The sequence below is a fragment of the Tasmannia lanceolata genome, unplaced genomic scaffold (assembly GCF_043159265.1).
Source record: "Tasmannia lanceolata isolate RefF3 unplaced genomic scaffold, GAP_Taslan_0.1 ptg000024l, whole genome shotgun sequence".
In the NCBI taxonomy this organism is placed as follows: Eukaryota; Viridiplantae; Streptophyta; class Magnoliopsida; order Canellales; family Winteraceae; genus Tasmannia; species Tasmannia lanceolata.
The window spans coordinates 2,602,676-2,617,065 of NW_027518701.1; the positions used below are offsets into that span (position 1 = coordinate 2,602,676).

At 39.9% G+C, this 14,390-nt stretch overlaps 1 protein-coding gene across 1 annotated transcript in view; it reads right to left on the reverse strand.

The window, feature by feature from the left end:
- Positions 1 to 14,114, reverse strand: part of LOC143857283 (uncharacterized) — a 29,862-nt gene extending 15,748 nt beyond the window's left edge. Inside the window, exons 1-4 of the mRNA XM_077367702.1 lie at positions 13,407 to 14,114; positions 10,394 to 10,439; positions 9,044 to 9,093; positions 8,907 to 8,948 (exon numbers count right to left, since the gene is read on the reverse strand). Of these exons, the coding sequence (XP_077223817.1) occupies positions 8,907 to 8,948; positions 9,044 to 9,093; positions 10,394 to 10,439; positions 13,407 to 14,014 (746 nt within the window). The 5' untranslated portion in view covers positions 14,015 to 14,114. The remainder of the gene's footprint in view (positions 1 to 8,906; positions 8,949 to 9,043; positions 9,094 to 10,393; positions 10,440 to 13,406) is intronic.
- Between the last annotated feature and the right edge of the window lie 276 nt (positions 14,115 to 14,390).

Sequence of the window (14,390 nt, forward strand, 5' to 3'; positions counted from 1 at the left end):
AATTTAAGAGTGATGGAGTTTAGAGTGGTGGGTTCCGACAAATAGGGCAGGCCTTGTCGATGATGAACCACTCATCAATGCATAGGCTATCGAAAGAGCCCCCAGGCAACAGGACCTTGAACTTTGGCAGTGACGTTTAGAGATGGTTGTGGGTAGGGGTGTAAACGGATCGAATTCGGAGCGGATATGGCTATATCCAAATTCGATTACAGTATACACTATCCGAATTCGGATTCGCCGGATATTTAATATCTATTACCGAATTTGTATCCGTCGGATATTGTTTGAATTCGGATATTATCCGTATTCGTTTATCCGGTAAATTCGAACATTTTATTGCAGCACTTTATCTTTTTTCTCCTACTTACTCGAATGAATTTTCCAAACCCTAAAACTAGACCTCTACATTCTCTTCACAAAATTAACTCTCAAACCCTAAAATATATGAGATCCTCTTCTTCCTTTTAAAACAAAGGCAGAGAGAGAGAGAGAGAGGGAGGCGATGGGGATGGATGATAGTGTTGGTAGTGGTCTTTGGGTTTTTCCTTTTTTTTTGTATATGATGGAATGGGTTTGGGCTATTTTTGTTTTTATTTGTAGTTTTCTAAAAAGAATATTCACTTTTCTTATAGAAACAAAAGATAGTGTGTCATTACTAAAAATAAATATTAATGATATTATTAATAATAAATAAAAAGGATTTACTTCTCGGATTCGGATGTTAAACGGATCGGATATACCATTCACCAGATTCGCATCCGCTAAGAGCCGGATATCTCATAAACGGATTCGGATAATATCCGCTTGAAACGGATTCGGATAATATTCGCTTTAAACGGATTCGGATGCGGACGGTAATCGAATTTCCGAATATCCATTTACACCCCTAGTTGTGGAACATGATTGCTTCTGCCCTACGCTGCCATTTGTTGAAGTTGTTGTTGCTGACGCCAACGTACGTATATGAAAGGGCGATTATATTGCCTAGGACGACCGCTCCCATCATGACCACCATAATTAAAATTTGGGTGTGACTTAATTCTCTTATGGGCGAAGATGGAGCATGCTTACAATGCCTACGTTTTGACTTTAAATGCAAAAGCATTGTTATCATCCTCAAAGAGTAAAACCTTACAATTATTAGGAAAATTTTGTTTAAAAGCAACGAATAAAATATTTCATGCAAAAACTAAACATAAAAATTAAAATATCATCATGGTCTGATATATTAAAAGGAGAAATAATACAGATAGAAGATTGTTGAACAATATAATTAAAATATCATCATTATCCGATATATTAAAGGAGAAATAATACAGATAAAAGATTTAACAACATTAGTCAACCAAGATAAAAGAACTAATATCCTGATTTACACGATGACAACCGCCGGATTGTCACCATCATAGAGAAGCAAAAGAGGCCAACGAGTTACCAACTTGTTCCTGTAATTTTTTTCTAGTTAATTAGGATTATTTACGGAGAAGAATGACGTACCCACTTGTTTCTGTTATTTTTTTCTATTTAATCAGGATATTTAAGAAGTCAAGTCATATAAATAATCCCAATGTCTCATGGCTCCAATTAATATCTTGACAATATTAATCTATGTAGATACTACAACTCAACTATGCCTTACTAGTTGGGGTTAGCTAATGAATCCTTTAGAAAATTTTCATGAAGAAGGTGAAAGGATCTACCCGGCTCAAATTGACTAAGTCTAATCCTGACACTAGATGGGTTCGTCAACATGGATCATTTTCTTCCATTCTATCTTATCCAGGGTCATGTTCCCTGTTATGTTCCTAGCCTCAAGTCTTTCCTCATTGTTTCTACCCAAGTTGTTTTCGGTCTGCCCCTACCCCTTTTTACTCCATCAACTTGGCACGAGTCACTTCTTCTTATTGGAGCATCCAAAGGCTTACGTCGAATATGCCCAAACCATCTTAAGCGGTGCTCTCTCATCTTCTCCTCAATTGGTACCACCCCCACCTTTTTACGGATGTCTTCATTTTTAATTCGATCTAACCTAGTGTGGCCGCACATCCATCTAGGCATTCGCATCTCTGCTACACTCCTCTTATGCACATGTTGCTTCTTGGTGGCCCAACATTCTGAGCCGTACAGCATGGCTGGCCTCACAGTTGTCTTATAAGCTTTCCCTTCAACTTGGTAGGTATTTTACGATCGCACAGAACTCCTGAAGCATGCTTCCACTTCAACCAACCTGCTCTTATTCTATGGTTAACATCTTCTTCAATCTCTCCTTCCTTATGTAGGATTGAACCAAGAAAGCGAAAGATATTCCTCTTAGGTACCTCCTGTCCAGTCATATTTACTACATCCTCGCCCCACCTCCTTACATTACTAAAGTTGCACTCCATATACTCGGTCTTAGTCCTGCTCAGTCTAAAACCTTTGGATTCCAAAGTAGTTCTCCATAACTCTAACTTAGCATTAACTCCTGCTTTGGTTTTGTCAATTAATGTTATGTCATCTACAAATAACATACACTACGACACCTCGTCCTGGATACCCTCCATAAGTTCATCCATAACTAGAGTAAAAAGATTAGGACTTAAAGCTGATCCTTGGTGCAGTCCTATTGTAATTGGAAACTCATTAGACGTGCCATCCGTAGTTCTGACACTAGTTACTGCTCCATTGTACATATCTTTAATTATATCAACATATTTAGTAGGCACTTTTTTCCTTTCGAGGACCCACCACATAAAACTCCTGAGAACCCCATCATACGATTTCTCTAAATCAATGAAAACCATATGAAGGTCTTTTTTGTACATATCCTTAATTATATCAACATATTTAGTAGGCACTTTTTTCCTTTCGAGGACCCACCACATAACACTCCTGAAAACCCTCTCATACGCTTTCTCTAAATCAATGAAAACCATATGAAGGCTCTTTTTATTTTCTCTAAATCTCTCCGTTAATCGCATAATCAAGAAGATAGCTTCCATAGTCGATCGTCCAGGCATGAAGCCATACTGATACTAATTGTCAATTTTTTTATCTAAGTAATCCCAATGTCTGATACTTTTATCTTAGCAAGATAAAAGGACTCGTTGTTGAGAATGTTACTGGTAATGAATTCATTATTAACAATGAGTTCTAATACTTTTATTTTGGACAGATGAATCCATATAAATTAATTCAATAACATAAGTTAACCGATGAATGCATTAGTTCTTCTATCTTGGTTAACTAATGTTGTTGAATCATCTATCTGTATTATTTCTCCTATAATATATCGGACCATGATGATATTTTAATTATTATGTACAACAATCTTCTATCTGTATTATTTCTCCTTTAATATATCAGGCCATGATGACATTTTAATTATTATGTTTAGTTTTTACAAAAAATATTTCATTCGTTTTTTTAAAACAAAATTTTCCTAATAATTGCAAGGTTTTACTCTTTGAAGAGGATGACAATGTTTTCGCATTTGAAGTCAAAATGTAGGCATTTTAAGCATGTTCCATCATCGCCCACAAGAGGATTAAGTCATACCCAAATTTCAACTAAGGTGGTTATGATTTGAGCAATTGTCCTGGGCATTATAATTGCCCTTGCATAATGTTACCTCTGTTGGCGTTGGCAACAACTTCAACAAATGGCAGTGCAGGGCAGAGGCAATCCTGTCCCACAACCACCTCCAAAAGTCACGGCCCAATCTTAAGGTCCTGTTGCTCGGGGACTACTTCCATAGCTTATGCATTGATGAGTGGCTCATCATCGGCGGGGCCTGCCCTATTTGTCGGAACCCACCATTCTAAACTTCATCACTCCTAAATTTATGCTCTATTTATTGGGATAAGTAAGGCGTTTATATTACTTGTTAGTTTACATTAAGTGGATGTGATTAACTATGGTTAGTGGTCTACAAGAGATACGATATTTTAAACATACGTTCTGTTAGCTAACAATAGGAGTAATACAACTACATCATGGAGTAACCTCAAAGAGATAAAGTTGTTTATCAGTTGTTATTTTTTTCTTGGTGGAGGCCTAATGAGTAGGGGTGCAACTTGGTCAAGGTTGGGTTGGGTTGGGTTGTGGCCAGCCCTGGCCAAACCCGAGGTGGCATTACCTCAATCCGAACCTGAGCCTCCGGTCTAGGATGGTCATCCCCAACCCAACCTGCCTATAAATCTTTCAACCCTAACCCAAGCCGTCTAACCTGAATTTTCTAAATCAGATTGGATTGGGTTGCATTCGGGTTAGCTCGGGACAAATGAGAAAAAAATGTAAAAGAAACCATGAACCAATGATTGATGCTATGGAAATGGGTTGATTAGGTGGACTGGTTAGGCGATATAAGATTTGGACGTACGCGCTTCAATCACCCTGCCAATATTTTGGCTAACACCATATATAAGCATCCGAGATCCGACTAGGCTAATAGAACGGAAATCTCTTATGTTAAAAATCCCTTTCACTTTTAGAATCAGTGTGGTGAATGTAGCCCCATGCCTTTATCTAGCTCCAGACTTTCATAAAGCTCTTTGAAGAACTTGATTATATCCACTTTGACGTAATCCCAACAAGAATGAAAGCTAGGCAGAATCCATCAGGACCCGACCCGCTATCTCTCAAGTGCAAAAAGCCTCATTCTCATCTCTTTTGTGAAAGGTTTTTCTAGAGCGACTCTGTCTTCCAAGGAGCTAAAGTCCACCCCCTCGGGCGTAGGGCGAACTATATCTTCCGATGAGGAGAGACCCTTGTAAAAAATACATAATCTCTTTCACAATCACATCCTTCTCCCTGACCACTCTATCTATCTGCACCGCACAGCAGATTCAAAATTGCGAGGCGTCTGGATGCATCGACCTTGATGTTGATTCTTGCATCACTGCCAGCCAATGCCCAATAGCCTCCAAAACTGGTACGAAGCTGATCCACTTCGCTCAAGGGTTCCACAGCTGACATCTCAATCTCTAGAGTGACCTACACACCAAGCCTCCTTCCACCACCGATCGGTCAACGATGCACAGGTGGAGGAACCCTTTGGACTTCCCCTTGGATACTCCTGGATCTTCTTCTCCGGAGGACACCGGATTAAAACGGATGTTACTCCCCAAGACCCAACAACAGTTGCCATCTATTAACATCAGAATAGGCATGGATTTTGGGGCCTCCAACGAATATTGTATGAGAAGATTTCATTACTTGTATCCACGACCTTCTCATGCTGAATTATCCACCACTAGCACCCTGCCTATTCTCGTGACGATCTTCCTGAAATTCTCCTCACACCAGGACTGAGGCGGAACCCTAGTAATTTCCCATCAAGTTCCCACAAGTATATTTGCAAGCTTGGTGAACCACAGCTCCTTATCAACATATTGAGATCCTAACTTTGCCATCCACATCTCCTTCGAGCTTTCTGCAATCTCTTCTAGTGGGGGATTATAGCCACTTCAAAGGCATCGAGCTGGAACATAGCTATCTTTCCATACATGTTACTAATTCTTTCAAGCCATGTCCCGAGTGTATGAAGAGCACCTGACCACTTTGGGGCTAGTTCCTCCCATCAACTTCTTCTGGATCAGGGCTTGTTTGGATAGGAACTGATTCTGTATTAGCTTCTTCTGCTTGCATTTCTTTCTCTCGCTCCTGATTCTCCCTGTCTTCCCTGGCTCTTGGATACTTCTCTTCTAAAGGAAGAGGTTCTCTTTCTTCTCGGTTATGCCTGCCTCCACTGGATCTTTGCTCCAGATTTCTCTCACATCCAATGTTCCTATCCATTGTAGACCAGATTTTGTTGCATCGCCGGTATTGAACCCTTATTTTAAAGTTGACCAAGTTGCAATGGGAACACGTCCAATCACCCAGCCTTCTCTCTAGCCTCATCTGTGTCGTTGTTTCGATGCGTTTTCCTCTTCAACTTCTCGTCACTTCCCACCAACCACCCTCAACTGGGAGTTCCAGTTCTGCCTAGCACAGTTCCTCCAATCTCTGCTACTCGGCCCAACGATAGTCTACCAACAACTGCTGATCCATCTTCCATTGGTAGACCATTAAATTCACCTTTCGATGAGACCTGAGCTCGAGTGGCTTGCATCTCTCTCGCACAAAGAAGTGATTGACCATATCCTTCATGTTCAACAACCAAAATTCTACCTGTGCCCTATTACTTTGTGACCTTACGCCCATAACCGTCATAACTGCTTAAACTTTTCAATTCAAGATCATGCTGCATAAACAGTTCACTCATATTTGCTGCTCTTTAAATTTAAGAGGGCATATTGTCTTGGTATCCAAGTTGCAACAGTCCAGCTTCAATAATATGCCAATGTTTCCGTTCAGCAACTCCATAATGAGATGGGGACTGGGGAGTGAGAATTATTGATTAATGCCATGGGAATGACAAAATTCACTAAATGGGATGAAGTTGTATTCTCCATCCTCGTCGCTTCTTAGATCTTTGATGAGAGTGCTATAAGATGGAGCGATAAAGGTAGACATCAGACATAAGTTTGAGAAAGAAAATCCATGTATAACATGTAAATCATCTACAAAGACAACATAACAACGCGACCTAATAAGAGCGAATCCCCACACATCAGAAAGAATTATCTAAAAAGAATACTCTTTATTTCATCATATGATGAAAACGGCATTTATGATGCTCCCGAGTCGATAATTGTGCCAGAGTTTTATGCTTGGGAGCTTTATTACAAATATAAATGAAAGCATTAGACATTAAAGTCAGTGGAATGTGATCACTAATGAGGGTGAGACAATGATGCCACACTGAGAGAGAGAGAGAGGCAGATGCCGAAAAGACTTAATTGCTGAGCTTTTGAAGGAAGTTCCTCAACGCAGATTGCTAAGAGGAGATAGAGATTGCCTTGACAAAATCCTTTAGCAAGGAGTTTCCCCGAATTCAAATCTTTCACAAAAATAAGAGTAAAACTAATGTAACCTGTTAAACACTGTACAGAATTAAGTTAAATTCCCAGGACAAAATAAGCATCGGGAATGTGAAAAGAAGCATGGGAAGACAAAATAAAGACTAAAGTGACGTGTGACCAGTAAAGAGGACCCATCCCCAATGACAATTCGAGAACACCCCGGATGACAAATTATCGGAATTATCAAATAAATGATGAGTTAACACCCATATCCAACAACCAAGAAGCTTCCGAAGGAGTAGACAATAAAAGATCGCTCAACTAATGGGTGAGGCCCATGGAAGAGTTCCACTGGTACTGAAAATTAAAGAAATGATAGTAATTCATGGCTTAACAATTCCCATACCCACAAATCTGATAGTCAGTGGAGTATTGAGGTGACCATGACCGTGACCGTGACCGTGAAGAGGGAGTAGGGGAACCTAGGCTCCGAGGATAGGAAGGGCTTGGTGCGGACATGTGGAAAAAGAAGATCAGGTAGAAACCCAAGAGATAGCTCTCCTTGAGAAGGACAACCCATGACGTTGACTAGGACGCTAATTAGGGCAGTACATCTGCTGTAGTTGATTAGGGGCATACCTTTATTGTTGATTGTAGGAGTTGTCTAGACCACGACCCCTCAGATTCGGGACCAGAGGAACGAGCAGCATAGACAGTCTCAAAGGAGTCCTAGGAGTTTGATTGTTGTGTGGGAGCGGGAGGCCTTGCACATGTGAGACAGCCCTCATGTTGAAGGAGTAGTACATGTAGCTCAAAAAATGTAGGTGGCCTTGCACATGTGAGAACTGAAATTTTAAACATGACATAATCATCTCCCGAGAGCATAGAGTACATAACAAACCTTATCATGTCCATCAAGAGGCATCTGGATAACAGCTAATTGGTAAAAAGACCATTCTTATCAGAAATGAGAAAATGGAAAGATTGCCTATACAATAGGAGTGAAGTTCCATAAGGAGTTGCATGATACGAGCCTAAGATTGGTGTGAATACAATTCAAGTAGTGCAGTCCACAAATCACGAGAATACAAGATTTCAAGTATTTGAGCAAGTACTTCGAGAGTAAGAGTGGAAGTCACCACGCATTGATAAGCTGATCTTTGCACAAACATTCATTATATGCAGGATTATTTTCTCATAAGGGTGTTTTTCTTTGCTAACGGTAGATTCGCTCGCCCCACTTTTGATAAATTCACTAGGTGCCACAAAAACTCAAGTGACGTGATCAAATATTCCTTGGGCACATGCAATCATTGTGATGTGCCCCTTCCAAAGCATAAATTTACAATAAGAAAATTTTATATTTACTAATTAGCAAGAGAAGAGAAAGAAAAGTTGTTATTGGAAGATGAAATCATTGGAATGGATAAGGCATCTCCCACGCCCCCCTTTTTTAAGAATTAGGATTAGCGAGGAAGAACAGTAGGGGAGAGAGGAATTATGATTTCTACATTTAGGTGGAAAGAATATAGTGTGTCGACGATAGAGTTGACAATATTAGGGATTGAAATGAGGTAGGAGTAGAATTAGGGTATTCTAATGAAAATTAAGGTCCTAAAGGGAAGATAAGCGAAGACTAGAGTTCCAAAAGAAGCTTGAAATTGAATGGGCTATTTGTGTGATTGATTGGTATGAAAGAGGGTTTAGAGTTTTCGAAAAATGAGAGATGTGGTTTTGGATATTCGAAAGGGAGGATGTAGAATTTTGGAGTTTTGAATGGAGGAAAGTAGGGGTTTGGACTTTCAAATTGGAGGGAATAGGGTTGGAAATTTTCAACTGGATTGCATTAGGGTTTAGAGATTTTGAGTGGTGGGAATTATAGTGTTTGTATTTTGAAGATGAAACTAGATAAAGACGTGTTAACCAAAAAAGAAAGTATGGTATCCTTTTTTTAATGGCTTGTATGGCCATTTGAAATCAAATGGCCATAGGAATGGAAGGTGAAATAGATAAGAGACTTACTTTTTGGAAGGGAAAGTAGCTGTATTATGATCCTCCATGAACCTGCAGGAGTGATAATTGTAAGCTCAAGACATGAAAAGTGATAACAATACTTCAAATAGTAACATGACTAAACTAAAGAGAGTTATATTCCTTACTGCTTGAACATTTGCTTCTCTTCCCAGTTGGGTAGACTTTCTAGGTTTACCTGTAGTTCAAACTCCAAGGAATTATAAAGTGGTGAAGCAATCTCCAATTAAATGTCACTACCTATTAATTAATTGTACCAGAAACAGAGATCCTCCTAAAAAAATGTTTTACTATAAAACATCGGACCAAATATAACAACATAAATTGACTAGCAAAAGATGGTAATAATGATAATGAGCATGCAATAAGTTCAGAATTCAGGTCAAAATAAAACCACAGAAATGCCTATCAGTCCTTTTTGGCTTACCTATAAATTAATTGTACCAGAAACAGAGATCCTCGTAAAAAAGTATTTTACTATAAAGCATCGGATCTAAATATAACAACATAAATTGACTGGCAAAAATGAAAATAAGCATGCAACAAGTTCAGAATTCAGGTCAAAATAAAACCACAGAAATGCATATCAATTCTTTGGCTAGCCAAATTTAAAGTGTAAAAATGTTGAGTAACAAATTCAGAATTCGTTTACAATGACTCCCTCTGGAGCCATGTTATATGGATTCTTCTGAATGGGTGAAGAATCCATGTTGAACACATCTAGGATTCCAATACTTCAAGATTAGTTGAGACACCTCTAGATCTCTTCTATTTGTTCTGTTTTTCTTCTGAATACCAACCACAAATTTAAAATTACCGCATGTTTTGAATTTTACCCATCCTAATAGTAAGTTTCTGAAATGGAAATAAAATATTATGTTTATTTAACTTATTAAAAGTTTCAAAATATTACTTGTTACAGTCATATTATTGTGTTAAAGAAATAAAACTTGAGAATTGATTAAAATATTTTGGTGAATCCACGAATCCTTCTTTTTGAGGTCTGGCGAATCCGACACTCGATACTCGTGTCGGATTCCGACACCCGTATCCGCACGGATGCAACATAGCTCTGAAGGTATCTGTAGGGTTTTATGTTGTTTAGTTCCAAGCTATGGTTGATGCTTGGTATGAAGTATGAGCATAAGAATGAAGAGAGGGACACAGACTGGAAACAAGAAAAAACAACTATCCACTGCATTCAAAGACTTGTTCTCTCCAGTATTAGAATTCCCAAGATATGTTTCAAATTTCAAACTACCGTCTACGTTTGATTTATGATTTATCATTCAAAGAATCGAGATACTAGATTGTATAATAGTATATATGGTTAGGATAAGTAAGCAATGATAAAGAGTTGACTATGATAAGATATAAAAGCATCCCTTGTCAGAAGTTTCTTACTAATACAATGTGAATGCATCACACATACTTGACAGATGCAATACACCATATGGCACAATGTAAGAAGGGGATACCTGCTTTACTTCTGCTAACCATGCAGTAAACTCAGGCCGTTTGTTCCTACAAAAGAAGAGATAGAGAGAAAGAACGGATTAACACCCAAAATATAGAACAATGGTAAATAAGATATCAATAATACTTCATTCTGCATTCATATATGGCAAGAAAAAACATAAAACACAACAATGTGAGCATAAGGAAAAAAAGTGGCTAGTCTAACCGCAAAATTATCAGCATTCAATCCTCTTACCAAATGAAAGATACACTGATTACTTAGGTTGCTTTTAGGACGAATTTTAAAGAAACTCAGTGATGCATTTAAAATGTGTTGAAGGCCGTGTTTGCGTGAAACAAAGCCTGTTTATGCAGATTGTTATAAACATTTCTGTTCTCTTGACCACATGATAAATTAGAGGTAGGACTCGATGACACATGGCCAGCCAAACCGAGCTGACCCCACTAAGCCGAGTCAATCCATCAATAAAAATTGCAAGGTAATGCATTGATATCAGAAAATAGCCTCATTTTCAGGGCTACAGCGAAAAGCTGACAAAACACATGCATATTAGTGGAGTTAGTTGTGTGTGATTATTAGATATTGTTATGTAACGTGGAGTCATTGTGGTAGTGGTGTGTGGTTACTAAGTACTGGTGTTAGATGATGTAGTGTCGGTGAGTTATGGTGGTCATCAATAGGTGTTCAGTTAAGAGTCATGGGTTGTATGCATGTATAGTAGTCGTAGTCGGTTAAGGTGGTTTTGTTGGTAGTGGTTGCATTGTGCATGTGCCAAGTGGCATGCTTGTATTTAAAATGCTATCATTTAATAGAATGAGGAAGAAAGGGAATTCTACTTCAGCAAATGAAACTTTGTTTTAGAAGAGTCACGATTCCCCTCAAATTGAACCTTTAGGAGGTCTGGTTGCCTTGAATCAACCCTTTACCTCTCTTTTTCTCTCTTTCCTTTGTTTATTTGTGTTACAGCCAATTAGGCATGTAACAAGTGGTATCATAGTGGTCGATCCTACGCCATGGCTACAGCTTGGGAGATTTTGGATTCCATGCGTGATGAGTTTTGAAAGATCAACACACTTGTTTTAAAATTGATAGAAGAACACCGACGATTTACAGAAGGCTTGGACAAAATCGACATAGCGACAGACGAAATGCGCAAAGAAGATGAAAAGTTGAAACTTGAAAAAGTTGGTGTTCGTGTAGAGAGAAGTGCGAGAACTGATGGCGACAAAGATGAAAAATCATCTTTCTTTGCGAGTTTGCTCACAACGGATTTTGAAAGTGGAGTTCAAAAGATTGCGGCCATTATTTTTGAAGAAGGAAGTCCAACGTTAATTGTGTTGCTCAATAAAATTATGCCCGATACAAATTGGGACCACGATGGATTAAAGCATTTTCTCCAATAATTCGACCTTAAGGGCAAGGTCGTTTGTAAGGGGGAGGGATTGATACATGCATATTAGTGGCATTAGTTGTTTGTGGCTATTAGGTATTGTTATGTAATGTGGAGTCACTGTGGTAGTGCTGTGTGGTTACTAAGCAGTGGTGATGCTGCTCGAATCGGGCCAGGTGCTCGAACGGTCCTGATACGTTGGGTCCCGCCTTATGTCTAGTTCTGACGGCAGGGAGAGAGATTGCCTCGACCTATGACTGTGACCTGCCCTCAAAGACAAAAGGTTAAGACCACCAAAGTTGGAACTCCAAAGTAACCCTTCAACACTCAAGTCAAAAGAAGGCACCAGAATGAGAGCGGAACACCAGAGAGAGAGAGAGAGAGAGAGAGTAGATGAGCGGCCGCTAGGAGGTCCGAGTAGATACACGCACCTGGGGGTGGTGTTTGGGTATTTTGCTATAGCCGTAATGGCTTGGAGAGGAGAAGAGCATGCAAAAGCCGATATAGAGAGAGAGAGAGAGCCTCGAACGTGGAGTGGAGGGTTCCCTTTATAGGCAGAGCTCCGTATTCCTGGGCATGATGTGACAGTGACGTAACACTATGATAATCGCTGGAGCAAGCGCCAGCACAGACGTTGTACGGCAGGCCAAAAATGTCAAGCCCGTGATATGATGTTGACGGATTAGAGGCGTTGTCTCCTCCTATGACGGCAAGGAGATACATAGATATTGTACACCGGTAGCAGGATCCTTGGATCTTGTACGGTTTGTCCCTAGTGATGGCATGTTGTGTGATCTCCCAGGTTAGTGGAGGTGAGCTGGCCTGGTGGCTACGCTATGAAGGAGTCCCCAAGGGTTCTCCACTTGAAGGAGAGCGATCTTTACGAGGCGGTACTCGGGCGGTATTTACGAGGCGGCACTCGAGCGAGGGACTATGGTCCGAAGGCCCTTCGTCCAGTCGGTCATTCGACTCCTTGCACTGTTGGATTTAGTGGCACTCAACTCCATGACTATCCGAGTGGCTTTGTCCTGCCCTTGCGGGGGCTGCCACATGGCGTTGTGCAGTTGATAGTCTGATTTTACCTCCAACAAGTTGTGCTAGGTGATGCAGTGTGAATGGTTTTCAATAGGTGTTTAGTTAAGACTTAAGAGTCATGGGTTGTAGGCATGTATAACAGTGGTAGTTGGTTAAGGTGGTTTTGTTGGTAGTGGTTGCATTGTGCATGTGCCAAGCGGCACGTTTGTATTTAAAATCCTATCATTTAATGGAATAAGGAAGAAATAGAATTCTACAGCAACAAAGGAAACTTTGTTTTAAGAGAGCCCCACTATTCCTCTCGAATTGAACCTCTAGGAATTCCGGTTGCCTCGAATCAACTCTTTCCCTCTCTTTTTCTACCTTTTTTCTTTCTTTATTTGTGTTATGGCCAATTAGCACATAACACTAGCGAACCAAAATTTTGCCAACAAAACTTCAAATATCTAAAAAAAAGGATAATGGTTTATACTAGCAGCAAAGAAATCAGAACCCTAATTTCAAAAGGCACTAGTAAATAAAACACACGAAGCAAAAAGAATTGCAAGATGCAAATTAACTAGAAATGAAAGCCTAGAATCCTCACCACATGTCAGTTTCTCTAATAATTCCATATTTCCCCCACGAATTCGTCACAGCTCCCTTTTTCCCTGCCTCCTTCTCCTTATCCTTCTTCTTCTTCTTCTTTTTCTTCTCCTCCTCCTTTCCATCTCTCTCCTTCCTCCTCCTTCTCTCCTTCTCCTTCTTCCTCCGCCGTCTCTCCTTCTCATACTCTCTCTCCTTCCTCCTCCTCCTCTCCTTCCTCTTCCTCCTACGCTTCTCCTCTGAATCGGAACCGTCCGATTTAGATCTCGAAGATTCTTCTTCAGAAGAGGATTCTGAAGAAGAATAAGAATCTTCTTCATCTTTGCCGCTACTTCGAGATTTTTTCTTCGAGCTCATTTTCTTACTTCTGATTCTTTCTTTTCCTTCTTCGTCCGATTCGTAAGAATTTTCATCATCTCTACCACTACTTCTAGATCTCTTCTTCGAGCTCTTTGTCTTGTTTCTGCTCCTTTCTTCTGCTTCTTCAGATTCGTATGAATCGGAAGTTTCATCCTTTTTCCTCTTTGATTTCCGGCCAGGATCTCTCGTGGAAGGAGATTCTCCCTTGCGATCTCGTTCTGGTAGAGATCCGTTCCGATCTTTCGCCATTCCCTTCCAAAGCTAGGGTTTTCAGCAAGCCGGTTTGAGAGATTTTGAGCGGAGGTTTTTAGTGAAAAAGAACGAAGAGATAATTTTTTTTGGAAGGCTGATATCCGCACTGGCATATGTTAATGGCACTACTCGCTTGAGACTTTGAGTTAGGGGCGGCAATGGTTCGGTTTCGGTTCGGTTTGACGCCAAACCGAACCGAACTTAAATTTGAATCGGTTTGGTTGAAACCGAATTTTCGGTTCTGTTTCGGCCAATTTCGCTACCCCTTGCTCATATTCACTAGAAATCGGGGGCAACAGTTCGGTTTGACCCCCGAACTGAACCGAACCGAAATTTGAATCAGTTTGGTTTTACCAAACCGAAACCGAATTTT